The sequence below is a fragment of the Dipodomys spectabilis genome, unplaced genomic scaffold (genome assembly GCF_019054845.1).
Source record: "Dipodomys spectabilis isolate Male_0828 unplaced genomic scaffold, ASM1905484v1 ptg000230l, whole genome shotgun sequence".
NCBI classification, from domain to species: Eukaryota; Metazoa; Chordata; class Mammalia; order Rodentia; family Heteromyidae; genus Dipodomys; species Dipodomys spectabilis.
In genome coordinates, this window is record NW_024870907.1 from 3,188,592 (window position 1) to 3,212,710 (window position 24,119).

Here is a 24,119-nt window from a genome sequence, read left to right on the forward strand (position 1 = left end):
CTGTCCCTCCACTGAGCTTCGTTTTTCTTTTTTTTCTTTTTTTTGGTCGGTTGTGGGGCTTGAACTCTGGGCCTGGGCACTGTCCCTCAGCTCTTCAGCTCAAGACTAGCGCTCTACCACCTGAGCTACAGCGCCACTTGCAGTTTTCTGGTGGTTTATTGGAGATAAGAGTTTCACGGACTTTCCTGCCCAGGCTGGCTTTGAACCACGATCTTCAGATCTCAGCCTCCTAAGTAGCTAGGATGACAGGCGTGAGCCACCGGCGCCTGACTTGGGCTTCATTTTTCTAGAGATCGCTGACACTGGCAGTGGCACTAGCCAGGGTTCTTTATGCAGGACACGACCAGAAGTCCTCAGCTGTGGAGTCACTACAGGATGGCTACTGTCTCCAGCCTCCTCCCTCCCTGCCTCAGGAGCTAACCACCTCCATAGCCATCATCATGATGTGATATTACCAAGCGTCTTGTGGGTGGTGAGACAGCTCCCTGTTGAGAGCCACTAATTTTGCACAAATAAAACTTTGATTTAAATTCTGACAGCCTTTAGACAAGGTGCTGTCAGACAAGTACAGTGCTGGGAAATGAGTGATTCACTTGAGACAGACTCAAAGAGTATCTCAGCCCTGCACCTTGCAGGAGTGGCTGGAGGGCAGGTTAGCATATATGGTTCTTAAGTACACACACATAATGATATATGTGTGCACACAATCTCACAGGAATACACTCCGGGCTCAGGGCAGGGCGGGCCTCCACCACGCTGAGCATGCAGTCTCTCCCTGCCTGGAAATTGGACCGGAAATGGCAGCAGCCTTACAGCTGAAAGCAATTTGAAGGAAGAAAAATAGGTGAAAAATAATCTGCAAACTTTAAATCATTATGTGAAAGTTGGAAGTTATTCAATGGAAACAAATTGATCATTCAATAAATAAAAAAATGTAATTCAGAAAGTCCCTAACTTTAAAAATATTGTGATTTTCATGACTCAAATGCAGAGGTTCTGCCAGGCACTGGTGGCTCACATCTGTAATCCTAGCTACTCAAGATAGGCTGAGATCCAAGGATTATGGTTCATAACCAGTCCAGGTGAAGAATCTGTGACATTCTTATCTGTAGTTAACCTCCAAAATCCTGGAAGTGGAACTGTGGCTCAAGCAGTAGAGCTTTAGCCTTGAGTGAAAAAACTAAGCAAGAACATGAGGCCCTGAGTTCAGTTCCCTATACTGGCATAAATAAATAATAAATTAAGCTAAATTAAGATAGAAGACTTTGGGATTTTTTTACATACCCATTTCTTCTTTGTGAGGGAGGTGCATTACTGGTTTCCAACCTCTGCTGCTCATAAAATGATGTTAAAAATTGCTTCCAATTGATCTTAGCAGTAGTTCTAAATCCAAGCCTGGATGAAAAGAAAACAAACAAATATTACTGTAAGTACTCCCCCCATAATACCACATAGATTAGATGCTTAATACTGGATCAAAAATGGCAGCAATGAATTCATATGAAGTTTCAAATCTAAGTTAAAATCATTTTGTAAAATAGCCACACAAATTGATTTTTTAAGCAAGGGGAGAAAAATCAAACATTATACACCTGTGTCTATCTGTTCGTACATTCATAAACTGAAGGTCAAAGTTCTAATGTACATTAAATGACTTTTCAAACTCGGTATTTGAAGAGCTGACAGCATGTTCAACAGAGCAGTGGTCATAAGATGTCCACATCCTGGGCCCCGGACCCCGTGGACACCTTCCCTTGTCCCCAGCAAAGGGGACTCTGTAGATGTGACTACAGATAGACCTTGGGGTGGAAGAGCGTCCTGGGTGATCACAGCAGGCCCTGATGAGTGACATGAGTTCTTAAAAGTAGAGAAAGCTAGCCAGGTGCCGGTGGCTCATGCCTATAATCCTAGCTGAGATCTGAGGATCGCGGTTCAAAGCCAGCCCGGGCAGGAAAGTCCGTGAAACTCTTATCTCCAATAAACCGCTAGAAAACCGGAAGTGGCATTGTAGTTCAAGTGGTAGAGCGTTCGCCTTGTGCTGAAGAGCTGAGGCACGGCACTCAGGCCGAGTTCAAGCCCCACAACCAACAAAAAAAAAAAAAAGGAGAGAAAACCAGAAAACAATGTGATGTTGATGGCTTTGGAAGGGGCTGTGAGCCAAAGAATGCACGTGCCTAGGACTGGCAAGAAAGGGAGTGGCTCCAAGAGCCCAGTGGGGGCCCCGCCCCCACCTGTGGCAGGCTCCACAGGTGTGAATAACTGACACCGACTGAAGACACTGGATGCAGGCACCCTCTATAGTGGCAATTGAAGACGAGTGTAGTCCTCAAGTCCTGGCAAGAACACATACTTGGAAAATTGCTCAAAAACTTATTTCCAAAGTTCGTATGATCCTGTGACTTGGGGCCCAGTAGTTGTGGAGTTCAAGAGGCCGGTGGAAACACGCTGGTGTGGACATGGGCCAGCGTGCGAGTCTCTCCCTGTGCCTCCCTGCGCTTCTCCTCGGCTTCTCTGCTCTCCTCGGCTAGAAACGGAGAGCTGAACTATCCAAGGATGGATCTGACAAGGGGAAACGTAACAGATAAAAACCTCGGCTGTGAGCTGCCCGGCATGTATCAATCCCACACTGGGTCCACCACTCACACACCAGGTGCCGCCACCAGAGAGAAGTTTCAGCAACATCACAGTGAGCATGCGACAGGCTGTAGTGCTCTGGTCACTGGATCTAGTGCCTGGGCAAGAATGGGGCAGTGAACTCTTTACCTACAAGTGGGCAACTAATAGTCCAGAATATGGGGTGAGGGAGGTTAAAAGGGGGACACTTGGGGATAAAATCTTCGGTATTCTGTGAACCCAAATTCTTCTGGGCAATAATAAACATAAGCAATAAAGATGGCTATCATTAATCAAAAGGAAATGCAAATTTCCCTACAGGCATCGGCTTTGTTACCTGTTGGTAGTAGGATTACAAATTGGTTAGGTTATTGGGAAAACAGATTGGGAGAATTGTATTTTTCATACAGTTAACTAGACAAGCCGGCAGTTTTCCTACTAGACATTGCCCTGAGAAATGAAAACAGAAGTCCGTGCAGACTTGTCTGTGAAGGTGCCCACCACAGCTCCCACAATGGCCTGCACCTGAGGACCACCCAACCACCCCCTACTGGTGAGGGCCGAGTGAGCGCAGTCCATCCCCACCACAGGTACGCAGCAGCAGACACTAGTGGGGTGCTGGGGTGTGCAACAACGCGCCAAGTCTTAAAATGATGGTAAGTGATTGCAGTGGAACATAGAACATGGCATACTGCATGACTCTTCAGGAAGACTCCCAGAAATCCCGGCGCTGGTGGCTCGTGCCTGTCATCCTAGCTACTCAGGAGGCTGCAATCTGAGGATCGCAGTCCAAAGCCAGTCTGAACAGAAAAGTCCCTAAGACTTTTACCTCCAAGTAATCAGCAAAAAGCTGGAAGTTGAGCTGTGGCTTAAGTAGTAGGGTGCCAGTCTTGAGGGAAAAAGTAAAGTGAGAGGCCTCATTACAGGCACAACCCAACCCAAACAAGAAACAACAACAAAAATAATAAACTCCCAGAAAGGGTAAAATTACAGTGACAGTGACAAGTGGCTGAAGAGTCTGTGGAGGGGAGCAGGAGGGAGGAGGGCTGGTAGCATAGGAGCGATGATTAAGTGCTCTCCATCGTGACTAGGTAGTGGTTATACAAATGCACACAATTCTAGAATTTACTAAGCTACATACTTAAGAATGGCATTTTATTAAAAATTATATTTCAGTAAAGGTAGTTTTTCAAAAGTTAGACAGAAAATGGACAAAGGATATAAACAGAAGGGTTGTGGTTTTTTTTTTTTTTTTTTTTTTTTTACAGAGGGAGTACATAAAACTTTTAAGCATGAAACACACAATGAAAATAGTAATCAAATCCAAACAGCACGAAAATGCTCTCACCTATCAGATTAGCAAGGATTTTCAATGGCAGCGTTAAATATGGCATGAGGAGCCTCCCTCCTAAGAATAAATTAGCACCTTTCAGAAGTGCATCTCAGCAAATGGAACATCACCCTTAAAGATGTCCAAACCCTTGACTCGAGGATTGACAAAACACCGTGCAGCCATTCAAAAATCAGTGTCAAAAGTGTTTTAGTGACATAAAAAGGCTCCTCATACAACATTCTGTGAGAAAACACAACATACTGATACCCCGCCTGGTCTGAAATATGGGAAGTGCTCACGTGAACATGCGAACATTCACACACAAAAGAAATTCTGCAGGGAAACATCAAAACCTCACCAGCAGCTAGTTCTGTCTATTACAATGCTGGGTAATTCTTTATGGTTCCTCTTAATTTCCATTTTGAGCATGCCTGGTGTTAATAATCAACACAAATAAAAATCCATTTTAAAAAACAGCTCGTACTTTTACTAGCGAGGTAGCAACTATTGCTTGGCTAAAACCATAAAGGCCCTGCCGACTGTCACTCCCAGCAATGCCCGATGGCTCTGGCAGCTGTCCTCTGGCCTCTGATGGTAGAAGCCAAACACAATGTGGGATCCAGGTAGAGACTTTTGGCAGCAGGAGATCCCATCACAGAGAGGAATGCATCAAAGTCCCATCGCTCAACAGACAGCCACTGTGGAGCACAGGAGCAAGGAGTCACAGAGGCAGAGACGAGTCCACAGGTCACTGGGACCCAAGAAGGCTCCCAAGGAGAGCAAGGTGAGGATCTGGGGTAGAAGCGGGAGGGAACGGCAGTGGCAGGAGACCAGAGGAACATATGAAAAGGGAATGAATGGGACACGGTTGGCTGGCACCTTCCTCTGTCCCATCGCAGAAGCTCACAGCCCGTACCTCACTTCCCTTCTCCAGGCAGCTCCACGCAGCTGGCCTGACGCCACAGCTGTGCTGGTCCATTTTTGTCTCTGGCCTGGACTTCCGGAGCTTCCTGCGTGCAGCCCCCTCTGCCGCACTACAACACGCGGGTTCTGTTCTAACAGGCATGCGAGTGCAGAACTGTCCTGCAGCCTCTTCTACCCCGACCTTCAACTGCACCAAGCTCCTCCTACTGAAGGCCAAGTTCATTTCCCTGAGGTCCAACAGGACAAGGCCAGCTCCAGAATATAGAATGGAAATACAGATCCCTGCTCCCCTCGGACCCCTCACGCTACTTCTCTGGACAGATCTCCCTAAGCCAATACAGACTGGAGCTGCCACCAAAGAGAAGAGGGCTGCTCTCATATCCCACATTTCCACGGCAGTCACCTGGTTTAGGCCAATGATGGCATTGTTAATGTTAATAAAGTGACAAGGCCAAGCACACATGCAAATCCACACTGCCCCCAGTCTGCTGTACAGTTGCCGGCAGAGCAAAGCCTGGCTTTGCAGTTCCCGACGGCAGTTTCCCTCCCCAGGGCTGGGAGCCCCGTGTACCTTCACACAGCCTTATCTTGGGGCTCTGCATTCTGTGGGAGTAAAATGGGAAGGAACTGTACTCAAGGCTTGTCCACAGGAAGTCCCACCTACAGCTAGTTATGTGCACAGGATGAGTGTACCCACTTCAAGGGGCCATTATACTGGTTACCATAGTCTACCAGCTTCCTTCTAGTTTGAAGGGAGGAACAAGTATCTGGAGGCCACCATTCTGAAAGTCACTGGGGACCAAGGACTCCGAGGCCCATTGGTTGGGATGGCCCCTCCAAAGTGAAAGTCTGGGCCTGTGACAGATCACAAAAGAGTAGAGGCCATTCTTGGAGGTCCCTGATCTGAGAGACACTGGGTCCTGAAACTCTGCTCCACTTCAGGGCCCCCATAGGCACCACTGAGCCTACCATGGTTCTGTGGAAATGGTCGGTATGCAGGCAGGCCCAAGCTGGTTGGGAAGAGAGAGAAAGTGCCGAACAGGGGCTGAGTCCTCCATTATCTCACCCTCCCCTACACCCATGACCTGGGGGAGGGAACGGTTTGGGCCTGGCTGGCAGGTGGGCTGTGGGACACACTGCAGCATAGCAAAGAGCTCACCATCGCCACAGCCCTGTCCAGGCAGCCTGAGAGACTAGCAGGCCTCCAGGTAGACTGGTGGGTCAGTCCATGTGTGCCGATGGACAGATGGATTGTGAACCCACAAAGAATGAGCCTCAAATGGGGAGACAACAGAGAGGCCTAGAAAAGAGGCGCCGATGGGCCTTGGAAACAAGCACTGCTGTAGAGATGTGGGTGTCCCAGAGAAGCGCCACTGGCAGATGCCATGGAAGGAGCTCCCACCAGAGAGGAGGGCAGAGGCCCATCCTGAGGTGGCCCTGCGCAGGCTCCCACTGGAAGGAGGGCAGAGGTCCCATTCTGAGGACGCCTTAAGTAGGAATTAATGAAAATAGAGTACATTTGATTTTTTCCTTTGGTGTGCTGACCTATGAGTTTTATACGAGTATAGATTTGTGTCGATTTCTACACTCATCACCCCCAAATACCTCACGCTGCCCTGTGGAGACACGTCCTTCCTTCCTCCCGACCCTCCCTCCTGACCCCAGACCTCCAGCAATCACTCCTCACTCTTAGCATCCTTGCTTTGTCTTTTCTAAGACAGCATCAAAATGGCATGCTGCAGAGCAGCCTTTGAGACTCTTTCTCCCACGCAGCACTGCCATCTTTGAGATTCACTCATGTTGCACATTTGTGTCAATGTTCCTTCTCTATTTTGCTAAAGAAGATTCCATCATATGGCTGTGCTAGCTTGTTTATCTATTTGTCTGCTGAGATTATACTTGGGTTGTTGCCAGTTGAAGAACAAATAGGAATGTTTGTGTACAGGTTTGCTAGTGAACTCTTAAATCACTAAAAGTCACATAAAATGTGCCCAACGTAAATACAGGCTCATTCTAGTGAGTTAAAAAATACAACAAAGCAGCTGGCTCACATCTGTAATCCTAGCTACTCAGGAGGCTGAGATCTAAGGATCACAGTTCAGAGCCAGCTTGGGCAGGAAAGTCTGAGAGATTCTTATCTCCAATTAACCATTAGAAAACAGGAAATGGAGCTGTGGCTCAAAGTGGTCGAGCGCTAGCCTTGAACAAAAGAGCTCAGGGACAGCACCTAGGCCCTGAGTTCAAGCCTTGTGACCACCACCAACAACAACAAAAAAGCAAAGCCTAAATTTAGTGGGTGAGGCCTGGTTTCCAGGGCTGTTCTGTGAGGTGGAGTGGCTGAGGAAGCCACTGCTAGCTGTCCTGGCTGCACCCTTCTCATGGGGGCTTCCGGGGAAAGCCCACAGAGGAGTATCAGCCACTGGGGACCAGGAGACACCTGGTGCAACTCCCTGCTGCCCCATGCAGGCTTTGCTTGGTAGACCCCTCTTCCTACAAGACATATGGAGTCCTATTGTCCCTAATGATCACTGTCTAAGCTCAATAAGCAGGTTAAAAACATACAATATGAAAGCATGTGCTTTCCACAAGTTCAACAACAACAACAACAAAAGAGCTGGACACCAGTGGCTCAAGCCTGCAATCCTAGCTACTCAGGAGGCTGAGATCTGAGGATCGAAGTTTGAGGCTCTCGCAGGCAGAAAAGTCCCTGAGATTCTTCTCTCTAATTAATCACCAAAACCTGGAAGAGGAACTGTGGCTCAAGTGGTAGAGTGCTAGCCCTGAGTAAAAAAGCTAAAGGACAGAGCCCAGGCCCTGAGTTCAAGCCCAGTACTAGCACAAATAAAAAGGCTATTTTTATTAACTGGATGGACCATTGTAGACCGAACCTGATACAGAGAAGTCCAGGCATAGTAGAAATCTAGAGAGATGGAGTAGAATAAAAAATAGAAATTTGGACCAAATTATGAGCAACAATTTAGGATTGGGCAAAGTAGACACTAAAAACAATAGGGAAAGGAGTATTTAGTAAGCAGTAGTGGAAGATAAACTCCTTTTTGGAAAATACAATTTTAATTAAGATAGCCAACTTACATTACAACGGATTAAAGTGTTTATTGTAAAGAATAAGAAAAACAAGCAGAGTGGAATAGTTTTTAATCAAGTCTCAATAAGAATGATGAATTAATAGATTTTAAACAATAGAAGACACTCCAAAGAAAAGATTAATGGACTTGGTTATATGAAGATGTAAACCTTCCTATAATGAGGTGTCCTGTTAGAGACAGAGCCCAGCGAGATGAGAACAGCTGCAGCCATTGGGCTGGAGAACACTTGTCTGTTAATAATTATCTAATTGCTTTTTTAAAGCAAACTGAAAGGTGATGGTGTTAACTTGAACAACCTCACCAGGGCCACAGCCAACTCAGAGATGAAGAAATTCACCAGGCGGGAGCCACGACCAGGTTCGACAGCATCAGCAGATCACCTTTCCACGAAATACACATTCCGGGTGCCAGTGGCTCACGCCTGTCATCCTACCTACTCAGGAGGCTGAGATCTGAGGATCTCAGTTCAAAACCAGCCTGGGCAGGAAAGTCCGTGAGACTCTTATCTCCAATAAACCACTAGAAAACCAGAAGTGGTGCTGTGGCTCAAGGGGTAGAGCGCTCGCCTTGAGCTGAAGAGCTGAAGGACAGCGCCTAGGCCCAGAGTTCAAGCCCATGACCAGAAAAAAAAAAAAAAAGGAAGGAAAAAAAAAGTAATACACATTCCAGGGCTGGGAAGGTGGCTCAGTGGTAGAGCGCTTGCCTTGCATACATGAGGCCCTGGGTTCGATTCCTCAACATAAGCAGAAAAAGCCAGCAGTGGTGCAAAGAGAAAAACACATTTCAGAGGTAGCAATTCCCTGCCTTTGTTTAAAGGTACCAGTACCAGAAGTGTGAGTACGTGAAAACTGGAATGCCCACGATGCAGATGGTGACATAACTTGCTACTGTTCTGAGAGGATGCTGTGGCCGTCCTCATGAGATCCACAAGAGTGACAGGTGATGTCACACAGCAGAGCAGATGCCAGATGCAGGGAGCCCTAACTAGCAACTATCTGCCACTGCCACCTTTGCCAAGGAACTTCAAATTGAGAACAAGCCCCAGTCTACTGCCTGGTGCTGAGAATGAAATAGCCACCACTTTGAAAGGATAAAAGAAGGGAGCTCACTCTGCCTCTCCCTCCCCTTCCACAGGCTAGCACAGTGCCACACAGAGGGGACAGGACAGCCAGGGGCCAGACAACCAGAAGTGTGAACCCAGGTGCCCCAGGCTGCCCCTCTTCCTCCCCTCAGGGGGAGCCAGGCAGATGGCATGGCTTGGCTGTCTGGGTTCGGACAGACACAGCCAGGAGGGTAGCCCAGGACCGCCTCAGAGCTGAGCCCAATGTTCCCAGCTTGGAGGCAGTGTTCTACTGGCTTCCAATCCCAGAAGGCCAGCCTCCCGAGCCAGCCTGGGAAACTACCCTGGGGCCTCCCAGCAGTGTCACAACAAGGAGTGGCTGGTTGCACAACACTCTGGTGCTCCCAAGCACCGGGTATGACCTGAAGCGGCACACCCGCTGGCCCCTGCCCAGCCTGGCAAATCCCACTTTCCTGGGACAAATGGAAATGCAACCTACTAAACTCATGGGGCGCCACCAAAGCAGTGCCAAGAAGGAATGAAACGCCCACATCAAAAGAAGGAATAGCTCAGACAACTTGGTTTAACCTCAAGGATGCAGAAAAAAAGAATAAACTCAACCCAGTATAGTATCAGCAGAAGGAAAGAACAAAGATCACAGAAGAAAATAAAGCAGATAGAAACTAGAAAATTTTTTAAAAAGATCAATGAAACTGAGTTGATTTTTTTCAGAGCTGAGGACTGAACTCCAGGCTCGTACTTGTCAAGCTAAATTCCCAGCCCACTGAGTTGATTTTTTTGAAAACTAAAATGGATACATCTTTAGCTAGATTATGGGGGAAAAGAGGACTCAAATAAAAATCAGAAATGAAAAAGCAGATATTAAGACTGATAACACAGAAACATAAAGGACATAAGAGACTATTATGAACAACTGAATACTAAAAGTTGGATACGGGACAAATCTCCAGATGCATACAATCTACCAAGATTGAGTCTTACAAATTCAGATATGTGCTATTTTATAAGAAATGACTAAATTCTTCACAACAAAACAGTAGAAATAAAAAGCTCAGAATGCAGGGCATGGCGGTACAGGCCCATAATCCTAGCTGAGGCAGGAAGATCAAAATGTCAAGTTAGCCTGGGAGCTTGTCTCAAAAAAAAAAAAAGCTAGCAAAAGATATGTTTGATAAATGCTAATGAAGAGAGAACTGTTAGGCCAGTAACTGGTGGCTCATGCCCACAAACCTAGCTACTGAGGAGGCTAAGATCTAGAGGATCTCAGTTCAAAGCCAGTCTAGGCAGAAAAGTTCTTAAGACTCCATCTCCCATTAACCAGCAAAATGTCAGATGGAGGCTCATGTGGTAGAGTGCCAGCAATGAGCAAGAAAGTCAAGTGAAAGCATGAGGACTTCAGTTCAAGCCCTGGTGCTGGTATACACACACACACACACACACACACACACACACACAGACAGAGGCACATGTGCTTGCTCACAAGCATGCAGAGAGAACTGTTATAGGTATTTTCATATGAGATCAGACAGCCCATATGGGGCCTCCCCAGGGATAGCAGGGTATCACACAGTGATTGCAAAGACAGGCCAAGTCCGCCCAACTAGATCTGTGCCCCAGGTATATAATACAGATGGATGTCCCACATCTACACAGCCTGGACACAAAAATGTCCCAGATTTTGTATTTCTTTTTTTAGATCTTGCCATAGTTGCATATCCATAATAAGCTCTAGGAGTAAGTCCCAAGCCTGAACACAAAACCTGTGTATGTTTCATACCCGCCTCTTGTACATAGCTGAAGGTAATGTCATACAATGTTCTTAGTGCACCTGCATTTTGACTATAGCTCATCATGTGTGGATTCCTCAACTTGTGCCACGCAGAAAGGCCTGGTCTTCGAAGTCCTTGAGAATCTGGATTCTTGCCACACATGCAACCTATAACTCTGCTGCTGTTTCTTGTGCCTGGAGTTTTGGGTGGATGCAAGAGAGTATCTCATAGACCTGGACCCCTGGGAGCGGAGGTCAGATCGACAGCACACTCTGCCATCTGCGCCCCCAGACCCTCATCCTGTGTCCATCACTTACAGTCCTCCAGCAAGCTGCTCGGCCCTGCAACTATTTGTTACTTATTTTTGCATTTTTTAGCACTTACCACAATGGCTGGTAGGGAACGACACTCAATAAATGTTAGCTGAATGGCATTTTATGTACGTGCTAAAATTCGAATTTTAAAGACTATGAAACCAATATGAAAAATGCCTGTAATATACATTTCTATTTTTAAAAGCACAGTGTAAAACTGTAGGTGTACCCTGATTACAGATGTAAAAGTTATCTATGTGTGGGGACAAAATTGAAGGGAATGAAGAACCGTGCAAATAGTTCCTTAGGTAAGGTGGATGGTGACTTCTGGTTTTTAATTTCTACTATTGTTAAATTAGTGCTTCTGTAATCTTGGAAAGGAGACAGAAATGGCTGCATAACTTTAAGCTACTCAAGAGAAGAGTTCCTACAGCACAAGGAGCTGTTTTTCAAGCCATAGAAATCTTTGCTCCTAGGGTCAATTTTGCTTCTCCTTCTAGAAGTCATGGATTCGGGAACAGGGACTGTCCCTGAACAGTGGCACTGACTAGAAAAGGATTCCCAGCACCGGATAACACTGCTTCCTCCCATCGCTCAGACCTCTTCTATCTAGGCCACCAAAGGCCTCAGCAGTTACCAGAGTTACACAGGACAGTCTCTCCATTAGCTTCTACCTCTATGAGGAAACCTTCTCTATGTTACCAGGACAGGAAACCAGGGCATTAGAGAGAGTTTTGCTCACCCAGACCTTTGTCTGTGTTTAAGACAGTTCCAAACAGAAAGGAACCGGGGATCCGTGCAGAAATGGCTAACTCCAGGCCCCAGGCATGGGTGTGTGAGATGAGCCCCAAGCATCTGGTCATACCAGAAAGCAAGAAAGGTATCCATAACCACTAGGGTCACAGCAGCACAACTCAGGAGCCGGTATGAAAACGCTCCCACAACTGAATCTCAATTGAATAATCACAACTGAATCTCAGTAGGAATAATAACTGTCAGGAGTTAGGTATAATAGCACACACCTGTAATCTCAGTCTGGAAGGCTGAGAGGCAGGAAAATCCCAAATTTAGAGCCAGACTAGGATACACAGTGAGCCCATGTCTCAAAAACATCAAAAAAGAAAAAGAATAATAACTGTGAGTAAATTAAAACATACCACATATGTTTAGATTTGTGAATTCATAATTAAAAGTCTAATGCTAAATACTCTATTTGTAGAGGATACTAGAGAACCAGCCCCTAATTTTGAGAAGCAGCAAATGTAGTATAACCAGCAGGCTGCCCTGCCTTCATATATTAACCAGGCCCTGCTATGGTCAGGCAAGATGACAGGAGAGCTGAGAGACAGAACATTCCCCCAAGGTGGGAAAAGAGACCATCAGCTAACACAGTGGCCACCTTCTGTGACGATGCATTGCCCAGAGCAATGCACACAAAACATGCATGCATGGGTCTATAACCTACCAGTGCTGGGCAGAGTGCTGGGGGCAGGTGAAAAAAGGAGCATGTGTTTTCAATGGTCTAATCCTGGTGAAAAGAAATGCCACATGACGAACAATCCACGTGACTTACAGAATTAACCAATGGAGAGGAGTGGCAACCCAGCCTCCAACAATGCAGACTTGATCTGGACCCTAGACAAAACAGGGACCATGGGACCAGCTGTTCCACATGAACCCTGGCTACATATTCATTTACTAGTAGTACAGATCATTGTATCTGATGTAAAAACAATATTTCACTGGGGTTTAGACACATAGAGAGATGATGTCTGGACTTTAAGAATATCTGGGGTTGGACTGAGAAGTTGGCTCAGTGGTAGAGTGCTTGCCTTGCATGCATGAGGCCCTGGGTTTGATTTCTCAGCACCACATAAGCAGAAAAAGCTGAAAGTGGTGCTGTGGCTCAAGTCGTAGAGTGTTAGCCTTGAGCTGAAGAGCTGAGGGGCAGTGCCCAGGCCCAGAGTTCAGGCCCCACACCTGACCAAAAAAAGAAAATGAAAACAAGGGGTTGAGGAAAACATGCAAAGATACAAACTAAATGACTGGCCAGGACGCCAATGCTTTAGAAATTGGGGCATGACTGGGTTAGCAGATTCACAAGATTATTCTCTTTACCTAAGGATGTGTTTGAAACTTTCAAAAAAATTCTGATAAAAAATAAATGAAAAAAACAAAAATAAAAATAAAATAAAAAATAAATGAAAGCTCTTTCTTATTCTCACAGTTGATGGGTGGGGAAGACATGTCAAGGAGGTCTTACCTTCTCATTAACTGGATAAAAATCTTCCTAGGTAAGGGGTAGACAAAGGTGTCGAGCACGACCTTCAGGTAGTTCAGGGAGACGTAGCCACCTCTGCAGGGGTCCCCTGCGCTCAGGGCTTTTTCAACCTTTTGGTAGGACTTCAAAAGCTGCAAAGGAATAAACATCACAAAATAAACATCACGGAGTCACTCTGCCTTCTTACTTTTGCCAGAACCTCTTCATATCTTCCTCTCTGAAAGCTGATCAAAAGGGTTCCATGGGCATGTATGGAAGTTCAAATGTTTAATTGACAATCTCACTACAAGACAGCATCCCCAGCCAGTGACAGTGCACCCGTGACAAGCAGACAAGTTTCTTAGGGGAAAAACAGCACAGATGAAGAATCTACCTCCAATTTCAACACTAAAAATAATCCGTGGCTCTGCCAGTTTGATACATCTTTCCCCATATACTCCATAGCGCCTCCTCCTGTGGGCCTATCCTATGCCTCTCCTGGGTAAGTCAGGCAGATCAAGCACACAAGATGCAAGCATGTTATTAAAAATAGAAGTGGCAGCTGGGCGCTGGTGGCTCATGCCTGTAATCCTAGCTACTCAGGAGGCTGAGATCTGAGGATCATAGTTCAAAGCCAGCCTGGGCAGGAAAGCCTGTGAGACTTTTTTTTTTTTTGGGTCTGGTCATGGGGCCTGAACTCTGGGCCTGGGCACTGTCCCTCAGCTCTTCAGCTCAATGCTAGAGCTCTATCACTTGAGCCACAGCTCCACTTCCGGCTTTTTTCTTTTTGCTTATGTGGTGTTGAGGAATCAAACCCAGGGCCTTGGGCACGCAAGGCAAGCGCTCTGCCACTGAGCCACCTTCCCAGCCCCAAGGCTATAACACTCTTATCTCCAACAAACCACTCAGAAAACTGGAAATGGTGCCGTGGCTCAAGTGGTAGAGAGCTCGCATTGAACTGAAGAGCTGAGGGACAGCACCCTGGCTCAGAGTTCAAGCCCCACGACGGACAAAAAAAAAAAAAAAAAAGAAGTAGCTTTTACAAGAGGGAAAGTTATGAATCTAGAGATTGCACAAACAGAGTATACCCTGCACAGTTTTTCAATCGTTCCTTTTTTTTTTAAATGAAGAATTAACAAGAACCTAGGTGAGTGAGCTTGGCTGTGAGCTCCAGAGTGGAGCGCATCAGGCTCACCCCTGGTCTCTGATGTGAGTCACGGAGATACAGGGAGTTCTGCCACATTTCCAAAGGTCTCCTGCTGTTTATTATTGGAAAATACCAGTATTCACCCATATTTTTCAGCCATCCTACTTTGTTTTTTATAATATAATTTTATTGCTATACTTAAAATGTTGTACAAAGGGGTTACCGATTTCACAAGTCAGGTAATGAGTACATTTCTTTATTAGGACAATGTCACCCTTTCCTTCACTTTCCTTCACTTCCCCCTCAGGTCCCTGCCCTCAAGTTACATAGCTCCTTTTCCACACATTGTCTACTGAATGCAATGACTGCATTTGCTTTCACTTTGGCTTGATGGTTTTTGTCTCCTGCAAGCAAGGATACGATGACCAATAATACCACTGGCACTTGGAGAAAGCGAGTTACTCCGATACAATATGGCTTACATGTTCAAGTCTCACAAGAAATGGGAAGCAGGTGAGTGATGTCCTTCCATGGACACAGGATATTGGAAATCTTTGAAATATTTAGAGAGCTAACTTTCTCAGGACCCCAGCTGCTTATAATGTTGGATAAAACTAACCCCCAATGCAACTGGATTTGCACGTATCTTCCAGACAGAGGGGTTTCAATCAGACACAATGCTGGGGAAGGACTCAGGGAGAGGCAGGGCCCTGGCATAGAACAAGGTCTTCACTTCCATTAGATGAGTGAAATCTATATTTAATATAATGACATTTGGTCTCCAACAAGGGTTTGGTTTAGTTTTGGAGTATGTTTCTTAGATGATTGAAAGCTTCGAATGAAATAGAAATGGTACCTTATATGTAACCTCCTAAGAATTTTCATTATTGTTGGTTATAAGGAAATTACAACCTTGTATAAGATCAAGCAATTCAACAAAATATAAAAAGGAAATAAAAGCCAGGTACTGGTGGTGGCTCACAACTGTAATCTACTCAGGATGCTGAAATCTGAGGACTGCAGTTCAAAACCAGCCTGGGCAGAAAAGGCCATGGGAATCTAATCTTCAATTAATCAGCAATATTCCAGAAGCAGAGTTGTGGCTCAAATCGTGGAATGGGAATCTTCAGGAAAAAAAGCCAAGTGAGAGTGGAAGGCACTGAATTTAAGCCCTGTGTTGGCACTGGTGCACGCATGCATGCACATGTGCATGCACACACCCACACACGTGCTCATGTCCATACACACACACATACACACACACATACACAGAAGCATTACCATCCACAATTATGAACATATTATGTCAAAGCTCCCAACATGACCATGAGAAAATACACTGAGTTATAAAAAATGGAGTCACACGAGACTTTCGGGCTTGACACAGCTTTACTACTTTGACATTAAGCTAGTGTATATCCAGTGTTCTTGTAGCTGGCAGATGGCATGCCATCCTATTATTGATGGGCTGCAAAAAGGCCCCCCCATTTTCCACCTTTATGCATGTCATTTACACATTCAGTTTTTCCATTTTCCTGAGCCCGTCTACGTGAGATCTCTGCAGGCATGCTCTTAGGACACCCTGCCCTTTACAGTTCCTGGAAGGAACTGCACTTGTGAACACCAGCACTTGTGCATCGCCCCTCCCTGACTGCCAGGTCACATGACCTTGGGAGCGTGCGCTCCTGCCTGCTTTGCTGATAGCTACCCAGAACAAAGCACAATTTTTGGCATGTGGTGAGCACTCAATATTTGGTAAATGTGGAAATATTTTTATCAAAAATGTTCTAAACAAAAGTTGCAAAACAGAGAAAGCTGTTCAGTACATTAGTAAACAGGGAAATGAACCTCAAACTCACAGCTGAAACGCCATCTGCACTGGACGGCAGAATGAGAAAGTCTGACCATGTCAAGTACTGGGGCGCATGTGGAATGGGAGCCCCCATATGCTTGGGGGAGGAGGGGAGTAATTGATCTCAGGAAACCATGTGACGCTGCAAATGGAAGAAGACTGTTCTGCTGCCCGGCAAGCACTGGGCTCTCGCACCAGGAGGCCGGCCGCCACCTGTCGGCAGTGGGACTCACACCCAACAAGCAATCCAGACGCCGCCACGGGAGACCATCACGTGTGGATGGCAGAACACACAGCAGTGACAGCGTAATGCAACTAGCTCAGCGCTGTGTACCAATCTTACTGTGAGCACAACAGGATGAAAACAAGTGGTTGGGACAAAGACAGGAGAGAGAAACAAATACCAAATAACAAATACTGAGAAAAAGAAGTATCAGGAAACATCATAAAAATAAGTGCACATTCCCTGAAAAATGAACTAAATGAAAGTCTGAACCCAAGGCCGGGTGCAGTGCTCATACCTGTAATCCTAGGTAATCATGAAGTAGAAATAAAGAGGATTATGGTTCAAGGCTAGTGGGAGCAAAATACTGGTGGGTCCCCATTTCAACAATAAAAGTTAGGCTCGGTGGGGCACCCCGTCATCCTGACTACTAGGGAAGCACAGGCAGGTAGACTGCAGTCTAGGCCAACTTTGGCATAAATGTGAAACCCTATTTGACAAATAGCTAAAACAAAAAGGGCCAGGTGTGTTGATTAAGTTGTAGAGTGCCTGCCTAGCAAGGCCCTGAATTCAAACTCCAGTACTACCATGTTCATTCATCTTTTTCTTTTTTTCTTTTTGTCAGCTCTTTAGCTCAAGGGCAGCGCTCTACCACTTGAGCCACAGTGCCATTTCCAGCTTTTTCTGCTTATATGGTGCTGAGGAATTGAACCCAGGGTCTCATGCTTGCAAGGCAAGCATTCTACCACTGAGCCACCTTCCCACCCCCACCATGTTCATTTATATACATGAATTCGTCACAAGGAAATTCTAAAAATTATAAAACAATGAAGGGGATGGGAAGGAACATATCAGGGCTAGGAAAACAGAAAAGAAATAAGAATTTATAGTGATAAAATTACAAATAGCAAAGATGAGATGAATGAAAACGGAGAAACTGAGCAAAAGGATTAAAACAATCTGAGAGCAGATGACAGCTGTCAATGGTTGACAAAGACAGTTCCATATAGGGACAATGGGGACACAGATGCAGGAAGGAAAGATGGAGGGGGCAGGTAGAGGTGGTCCAGCAAGATGGCCCCGCACTGCAATGCAGGACATTTCCTGAAATGAAGGAAGAACTGAGTGTGTATATCAAAAGAACACACAGAATTCCAGGAAATCTGGCCAAAATGCTCTGCACCAGGGTATAGCTTAGTATGGATTTTTTTAACTTCAAAAATCAAGAAAAATTATTTTAGGCAGGTGTCAGTGGCTCACACCTGTAATCCTAGATACTCAGGAGGCTGAGACCTGCAGATAGTGGTTCAAAGCCAGCCTGGGTAGCAAAGTCCAGGAGACTCTCGTCTCTACTAATCTTCAAAAAAAAAAAAAGGCAGAAGTGGAGCTGTGGCTCCAGTGGTACTGTTAGCCTGACCTCCACCATCTTAGGAGCCACTTCGTCATCTTAGGCTTTGTGGTAAAGAATGGCCTTTCCTATTAACATCGTGAAAATGGCAATACTTCCCAAGGCTATCTACAAATTCAACGCAATACCTATCAAAATTCCACCCTCATTCTTCAAGGAAATAGAAGAGGCAATCCAAAAATTCATATGGAACAATAAAAGACCCCGAATAGCAAAAACGCTCCTCAACGGAAAGAACACTGCTGGAGGAATATCAGTACCAAATTTCAAACTCTACTATAAAGCCATAGTAATCAAAACAGCTTGTTATTGGCATAAGAACAGACCTCAGGACCAATGGAATAGAATTGAAAACCCAGAAATGAACCTACAGACCTATAGCCATCTAATCTTCGATAAGGGAGCTAAAACAATAGAATGGAAGACAGACAGCCTCTTCAGTAAATGGTGCTGGCAAAACTGGTTAACTACATGTAGAAAACTAAAGCTAGATCCTTATATATCACCCTGCACCAGAATCAACTCCAAATGGATCAAAGACCTTGAACTCAAAGCAGACACTCTGAAAACATTACAGGATGGAATAGGAGAAACCCTGGGTCTCCTCGGCTCAGGCCGAAATTTTCTGAATAGAGACCCGGAAACACAACAAATCAAAGAAAGGTTGGACAAATGGGATTGTATAAGGTTGCAGAGCTTCTGCAGGGCAAATGACATAGCTAGCAAGATCAATAGAAAGCCCACGGATTGGGAGAAGATCTTTACTAGCCATACAACAGACAAGGGTCTCATATCTAAAATATACTTGGAACTCAAAAAATTAAACCACCACCAACAAATCCTTAAAGAAACAACTGCCCAATAAGTAAGTGGGCGAAAGACTTAAAGAGAAGCTTCTCTGAAGAAGAAAGAAGGATGGCCAATAGACACATGAAGAAATGTTCAACATCACTAGCCATAAAAGAAATGCAAATCAAAACAACATTGAGATATCACCTCACTCCAGTTAGAACAGCAAAAATCAAGAACTCTAACAACAACAGATGCTGGAGGGGATGTGGACAGAAAGGAACCTTACTTCATTGTTGGTGGGAATGTAAACTTGTTCAGCCACTTTGGAAAGCAGTATGGAGGTTCCTCAAAAGACTCCACATAGAGCTCCCCAATGACCCAGCAACCCCACTTTTGGGCATTTACCCAAATGATCACAAACAAGGCCACACTAAAGCTACCAGCACAACTATGTTTATTGCAGCATTATTTACCATAGCTAAGATATGGAACCAACCCAGATGCCCCTCAGTAGATGAATGGATCAAGAAGATGTGGTATATATACACAATGGAATTCTATGCCTCCATCAGAAAGAATGACATTGCCCCATTTGTTAGGAAATGGAAAGGCTTGGAAAAAATTATATTAAGTGAAGTAAGCCAGGCCCAAAGAAACATAGGTCCCATGGTTTCCCTTATTTGCAATATCTAGTATAGGTATGAGTCAAGTGGAAAAAGTCAGAGAATGTGATGTTAGGAAAACGAACCCTCAAATATGTATTTTAATGTTTTTGTTTCTTTCATCCATGTGTTTCTAACGCATTTATAATATTATTTCTTTGTTGCTTTGTATGTCCCTCCCCCACAGTGTAACCCCTGCTTTCACTATATTTGATGTCAGTATAACATGTGGAGGAGACGGGGACAAACAAGTCATTTAAGGATTCAGGTGGACCTGTTGCAACAATGAGAAGTACAAAATGTCATGTCAAAACCAGCTTTACAATGTCGGTGGGGGGGGGGAGGGGGGGTATGATTGGGTGGGGGGGAGGGGGAGGCTGGGAAGGGATGTGAAGGGTAAACAAAGGAGGAGGCTGCAATGCTTGGTAAGAAATGTATGCATTTTCCTGCCCATGTAATTGTAACCCCTCTGTACAGTATGTTCTCAAATAAAATAAAATAAAATTTAAAAAAAAAAAGAAAAAAAAAAAAAAAGAATGGCCTTTCCTGGAAAACAGGTGGCACCAGCTTCTCCCCAACAACAGGTGTCGCAGGCAGCTGCAATCTCAAATGGCAGCCCCTCCCCTAGCACCATTTCCCTCTCCTTTGCTTGTATAGCTACAACTTCACGTGCCAAGCCCTTCCACGATGCAGTGTCCAGCCCTCGAGTCCCACTTGAACCTGCCCTTACAAAAGTCGTGCTTGGGACCCCGCCCCGCTGCTACTCTACCTGCGAGGTAGCTGTCAGGTTACTGGCATAACATTCCTTTCCCTTTGTATGTGACATGTGACATGTGTCTGAGTGATCTTCCTTGGGGAAGCCTTTCAGGTACAGTGCTAGCCTTGAGCAAAAAGAAGGTCAGAGACAGAGCCCAGACCCCTGAGTTCAAGCCCCAGGAGACCAGCACCAAAATAAATAAATACACACACACACACATACACAACACACATATTAGGCATCGAGGGACAAAAGGACAATCAGCTATAGGGAACTATCAGTCTGGCCTCAAGTCAGGAGTTTCAAAAGGAAGAGACAAAGGGAGTAAAACATGCGCCTTTTTTTTTTTTTTTGGTCAGTTATAGGGCTTGAACTCTGGGCCTGGGCGCTGTCCCTCAGCTCTTCAGCTCAAGGCTAGTGCTCTACCACTTAAGCCACAACGCCACTTCCACATGAGCTTTTCTTAAGGAAATTACTTGACAAGAAAATCCATCCAACCAAAAAATAAATCACAATAAGGAACTGTGATGGAGATACACCATGGTAAACCCCGACCTACAGAGAAACCTACATGACACTCATGGCAAGGCAAGGTGGCACAGGGAACAAATACCATAAACTGAGCGTGAGAGGCAGGAAGTGCTGCAGGGCAGGGGAGGGGAGAAGCACCTGCCCACCATTCCGCTTCCAGGGCAGGGCACAGCCCTGGCTGGCTGTGAGAGAAACTCGATTTATAAACAGACTCAGTTCTCCGGGGTTTTTGTTGAGCTAGGAGAATTCATTTTTATTTCCCCCCATCTGGTTTTTTTTTGGTGCTGGTACTAGGGTTGAACAACTCCAGACCAGAGTACTGCCTCTGAACTTTTGTGCTCGTGAGTGCTCTACCACTTGAGACACAGCTCCACTTCCATTGGTAGTTAATTGGAAATGATAGTCTCAGGGATTTTCCTGCCTGGGCAAGCTTTGAACTTAGATCCTCCTGAGTAGCTAGGATTACAGGCATGAGCCATTGATGCCTGATTTTCTTATGTTTTCATTAGCATCCATTAGTTATGCCAGAGTGTGTGATATGTCCATCTATACATACCTTTGCTGTTCTCCCTACCCCCTGCCCTGTCCCAAACTCGCCTCAATTACGTTTTCTGTTCCATTCTCACACATGCCCTCCCTTCCCCCCACCCCGCCCCAGCTTCATGCTCCTCCTGCTCCAATACCCAGAGCCTGTGCTACATTCCTGCCATTTACTTTTTCAGTGTGTGCTGATGGTTCAAAGGGTTCCACCTGGTATTTCCCATGTGCATTTACATCCAGGATTTCAACCAGATCAACCCCTGCTTGCTCTCACCTTCCTCATCCTGTTAGTCAACAGTTTTCAGTGAGTTTTGCTTGGCTGTCTTCATTCCTAGATGCAGGTATTTCAGAATTGTTCACCTTCTAGCATTGTTTTCCTCTCTCCAGTTCCACATATATATAGACACGTATATGCGTATGTATATGTAGATGTGTGTCTTTACATGTGTGTTTGTGATCCTATGTGTGTTTACATATATGTTCATCTTTTACATCTAGTATCTACATATGAGAGAAAGCATGCAGTCTTTTCCCTTCTGAACCTGGCTGACTTCCCTTAACAATCTCTGGTCCCATCCATTTCCCTGTAAATGGCATCCTTTCATTCTTTGTATCTGAATAACGCTCCCTTGCGCGCTTGTACCATATTCTTTCGATTCTTCATCTAGGCATCCGGCTGTTCCCACACTTGGCTGTTGTGAATGGGGCTGCAGTGAACATGGCTGCCCCAGTGCCCCAGCTGCATCTTGAATGATGTTCCTTCGGATAGACGAGCGTGGTACTGCTGGAAGGTGTGGCATTTGTCTAAAGAGCTTCTGTAGAGATTTCTATAGCGGTTGCGCTAGTTTACAGTGTGCAGCTTTCTTTGTCTCTGTAACCTGCTAGGTTTTTTTTTGTTGTTGTTGTTTTGTTTTGTTTTGTTTTCTGATGAAGGCCATTCTGACTGCTGGAGATGAAATCCCAACATCATTTTGATATGCATTTCCTTTCAAACTTGCAATTTTTGATCATTTCTTCAAGTATTTACTGATCATTTGTACTTCTTCATTTGAGAAGTGTCTGTTCAGAAAGTTACTGCCTATACTGCTATGTTCTAAAGTTGTTCCCAATTATTTTTTTCAAAGATGTAGGCCTTGCATTAAGATCTTTGGTCAACAGACCTGACTAGCACAGGGGGAGTAGGGGACCTGAACTCAGTTTCCCATGTATGGATATAGTCTTTCTGGCACCATTTGTCCAAAGGCCATCTTTTTTCCAATGTACATTCTGGGCACCTTTGTAAAAAATCAGATGCGTGAAGCCTCATGGATTTATTTCTGCATCTTCTATTTTGTATCCTTGGTTTTCATGACTCTTTTTGTGTTATTACCATACGGCTCTAATTACTATGGCTCTGAAGTATAATTTAGAGACTGGTATTGTATTTTGATAGTGCCAACATTGCTTTTATTTTTTTTCTCAAGATTGTAATTTGAGGTCTTTTGTGTTTCCAGGTGAAGTTTAGAACTGACTTTTCTATTTCTGTGAAGAATGACATTGGGAATTTGATGGAGATTGCATTGAATTTGTAGGCTGCTTTCCATATTATAGCCATTTAAGTTTTTTACCAGCTTGCTCAGAAAAGCTGCTTTTTGTATGCTGATTGTTTTTATCCGGCTACAAGGTCAAAATTGTTTAGCAGATCTAGAAGTCTGAGGTGAGATCTTTAGTATATTTAGGTATTTAGTTATTGGCTCATAGCATCTGCAGACAGGGGGTCCTTTGACTTCTTTATTATTTGGATTAGAAAAGATCATTTTTTGTTATTATTGTTATTTTTGTTATTATTGTTGTACAGGGGTTACCATTTCATAAGACTACATTTATTTTTTTGGACAGTGTCACCCCCTTCCTTTGCTTTCCCCCAGGTATCCCGTCCCATCCTACCCACAAGTTACAAATGCAAGCTATTGGCATTTTCCACATAATGTACAGTCAATAACACAATTGGATTTTTTGTGTAGGGGGGGTATGGAGCTTGAACTCAGGGCCTGGGTGCTGTCTCTGGGCTTTTTTCCCCCAAGGCTAGAACACTACCACTTCCTGTTTTCTGAGTGGTTAATTGGAGAGAAGAGTCTCATGGGCTTTCCTGCCCAGGCTGCTTCAAACCATGATCCTCAGATCTCAGCCTCCTGAGTAGCTAGGATTATAGATTATATGTGAGCCACCAGCACCTGGTTTGATTGGACATTTTTTAAAAAATTCTTTCTGTTGCCTATTGCCCTGATTTGGAATCCCAGTACTATATTAAATTAGATAGAATGGAGAGGAAATGACTTCACTTTTCTTCAATTTAGTTAGTTTGTCATATATTGGCTTTACTATGTTTAGGTACATACCTTCTGCTTTTAGTTTATTCAAAGTTTTTTTTATGATGAACAGATGCTAACTTTAGTTAGAGGCTTTTTCTGCATCAATTGAGATGATCACATGATACTTTTATCTTTGATTCAGTTAATGCACTATATCATGTTTCTGGATTTATATATGTTGAACTAATCTTACATACATGGAATGAAACCAATACAATCATGGTGTATTATCTTGTGGTGTGTTGTTAAATTCAGTTTGAACATATCTCACTGAGAATTTCTGTATCAATTTTCATCAAAAAGATTGGCCTATAATTCTCTTTTTTGTTGTGTACTTGTCTAGTTTTGGAATCAGTATAATCTTGGCTTCACAAAATTAGTTTGGAAGTGTTCCTTTCCTTTCTATTTCACAGAAAATTTAAGGAATGTTAGTGTTCCAATTTTCTTTAAAGGTC

At 44.6% G+C, this 24,119-nt stretch overlaps 1 protein-coding gene across 1 annotated transcript in view; it reads right to left on the minus strand.

Annotated features, from left to right (window-relative positions):
• The window catches only part of Efcab6 (EF-hand calcium binding domain 6), a 157,117-nt gene that overhangs the window by 80,916 nt on the left and 52,082 nt on the right, over positions 1-24,119 (minus strand). The window contains exons 8-9 of the mRNA XM_042697964.1: positions 13,405-13,553; positions 1,285-1,395 (exon numbers count right to left, since the gene is read on the minus strand). Coding sequence (XP_042553898.1) covers positions 1,285-1,395; positions 13,405-13,553 — 260 coding nt within the window. The remainder of the gene's footprint in view (positions 1-1,284; positions 1,396-13,404; positions 13,554-24,119) is intronic.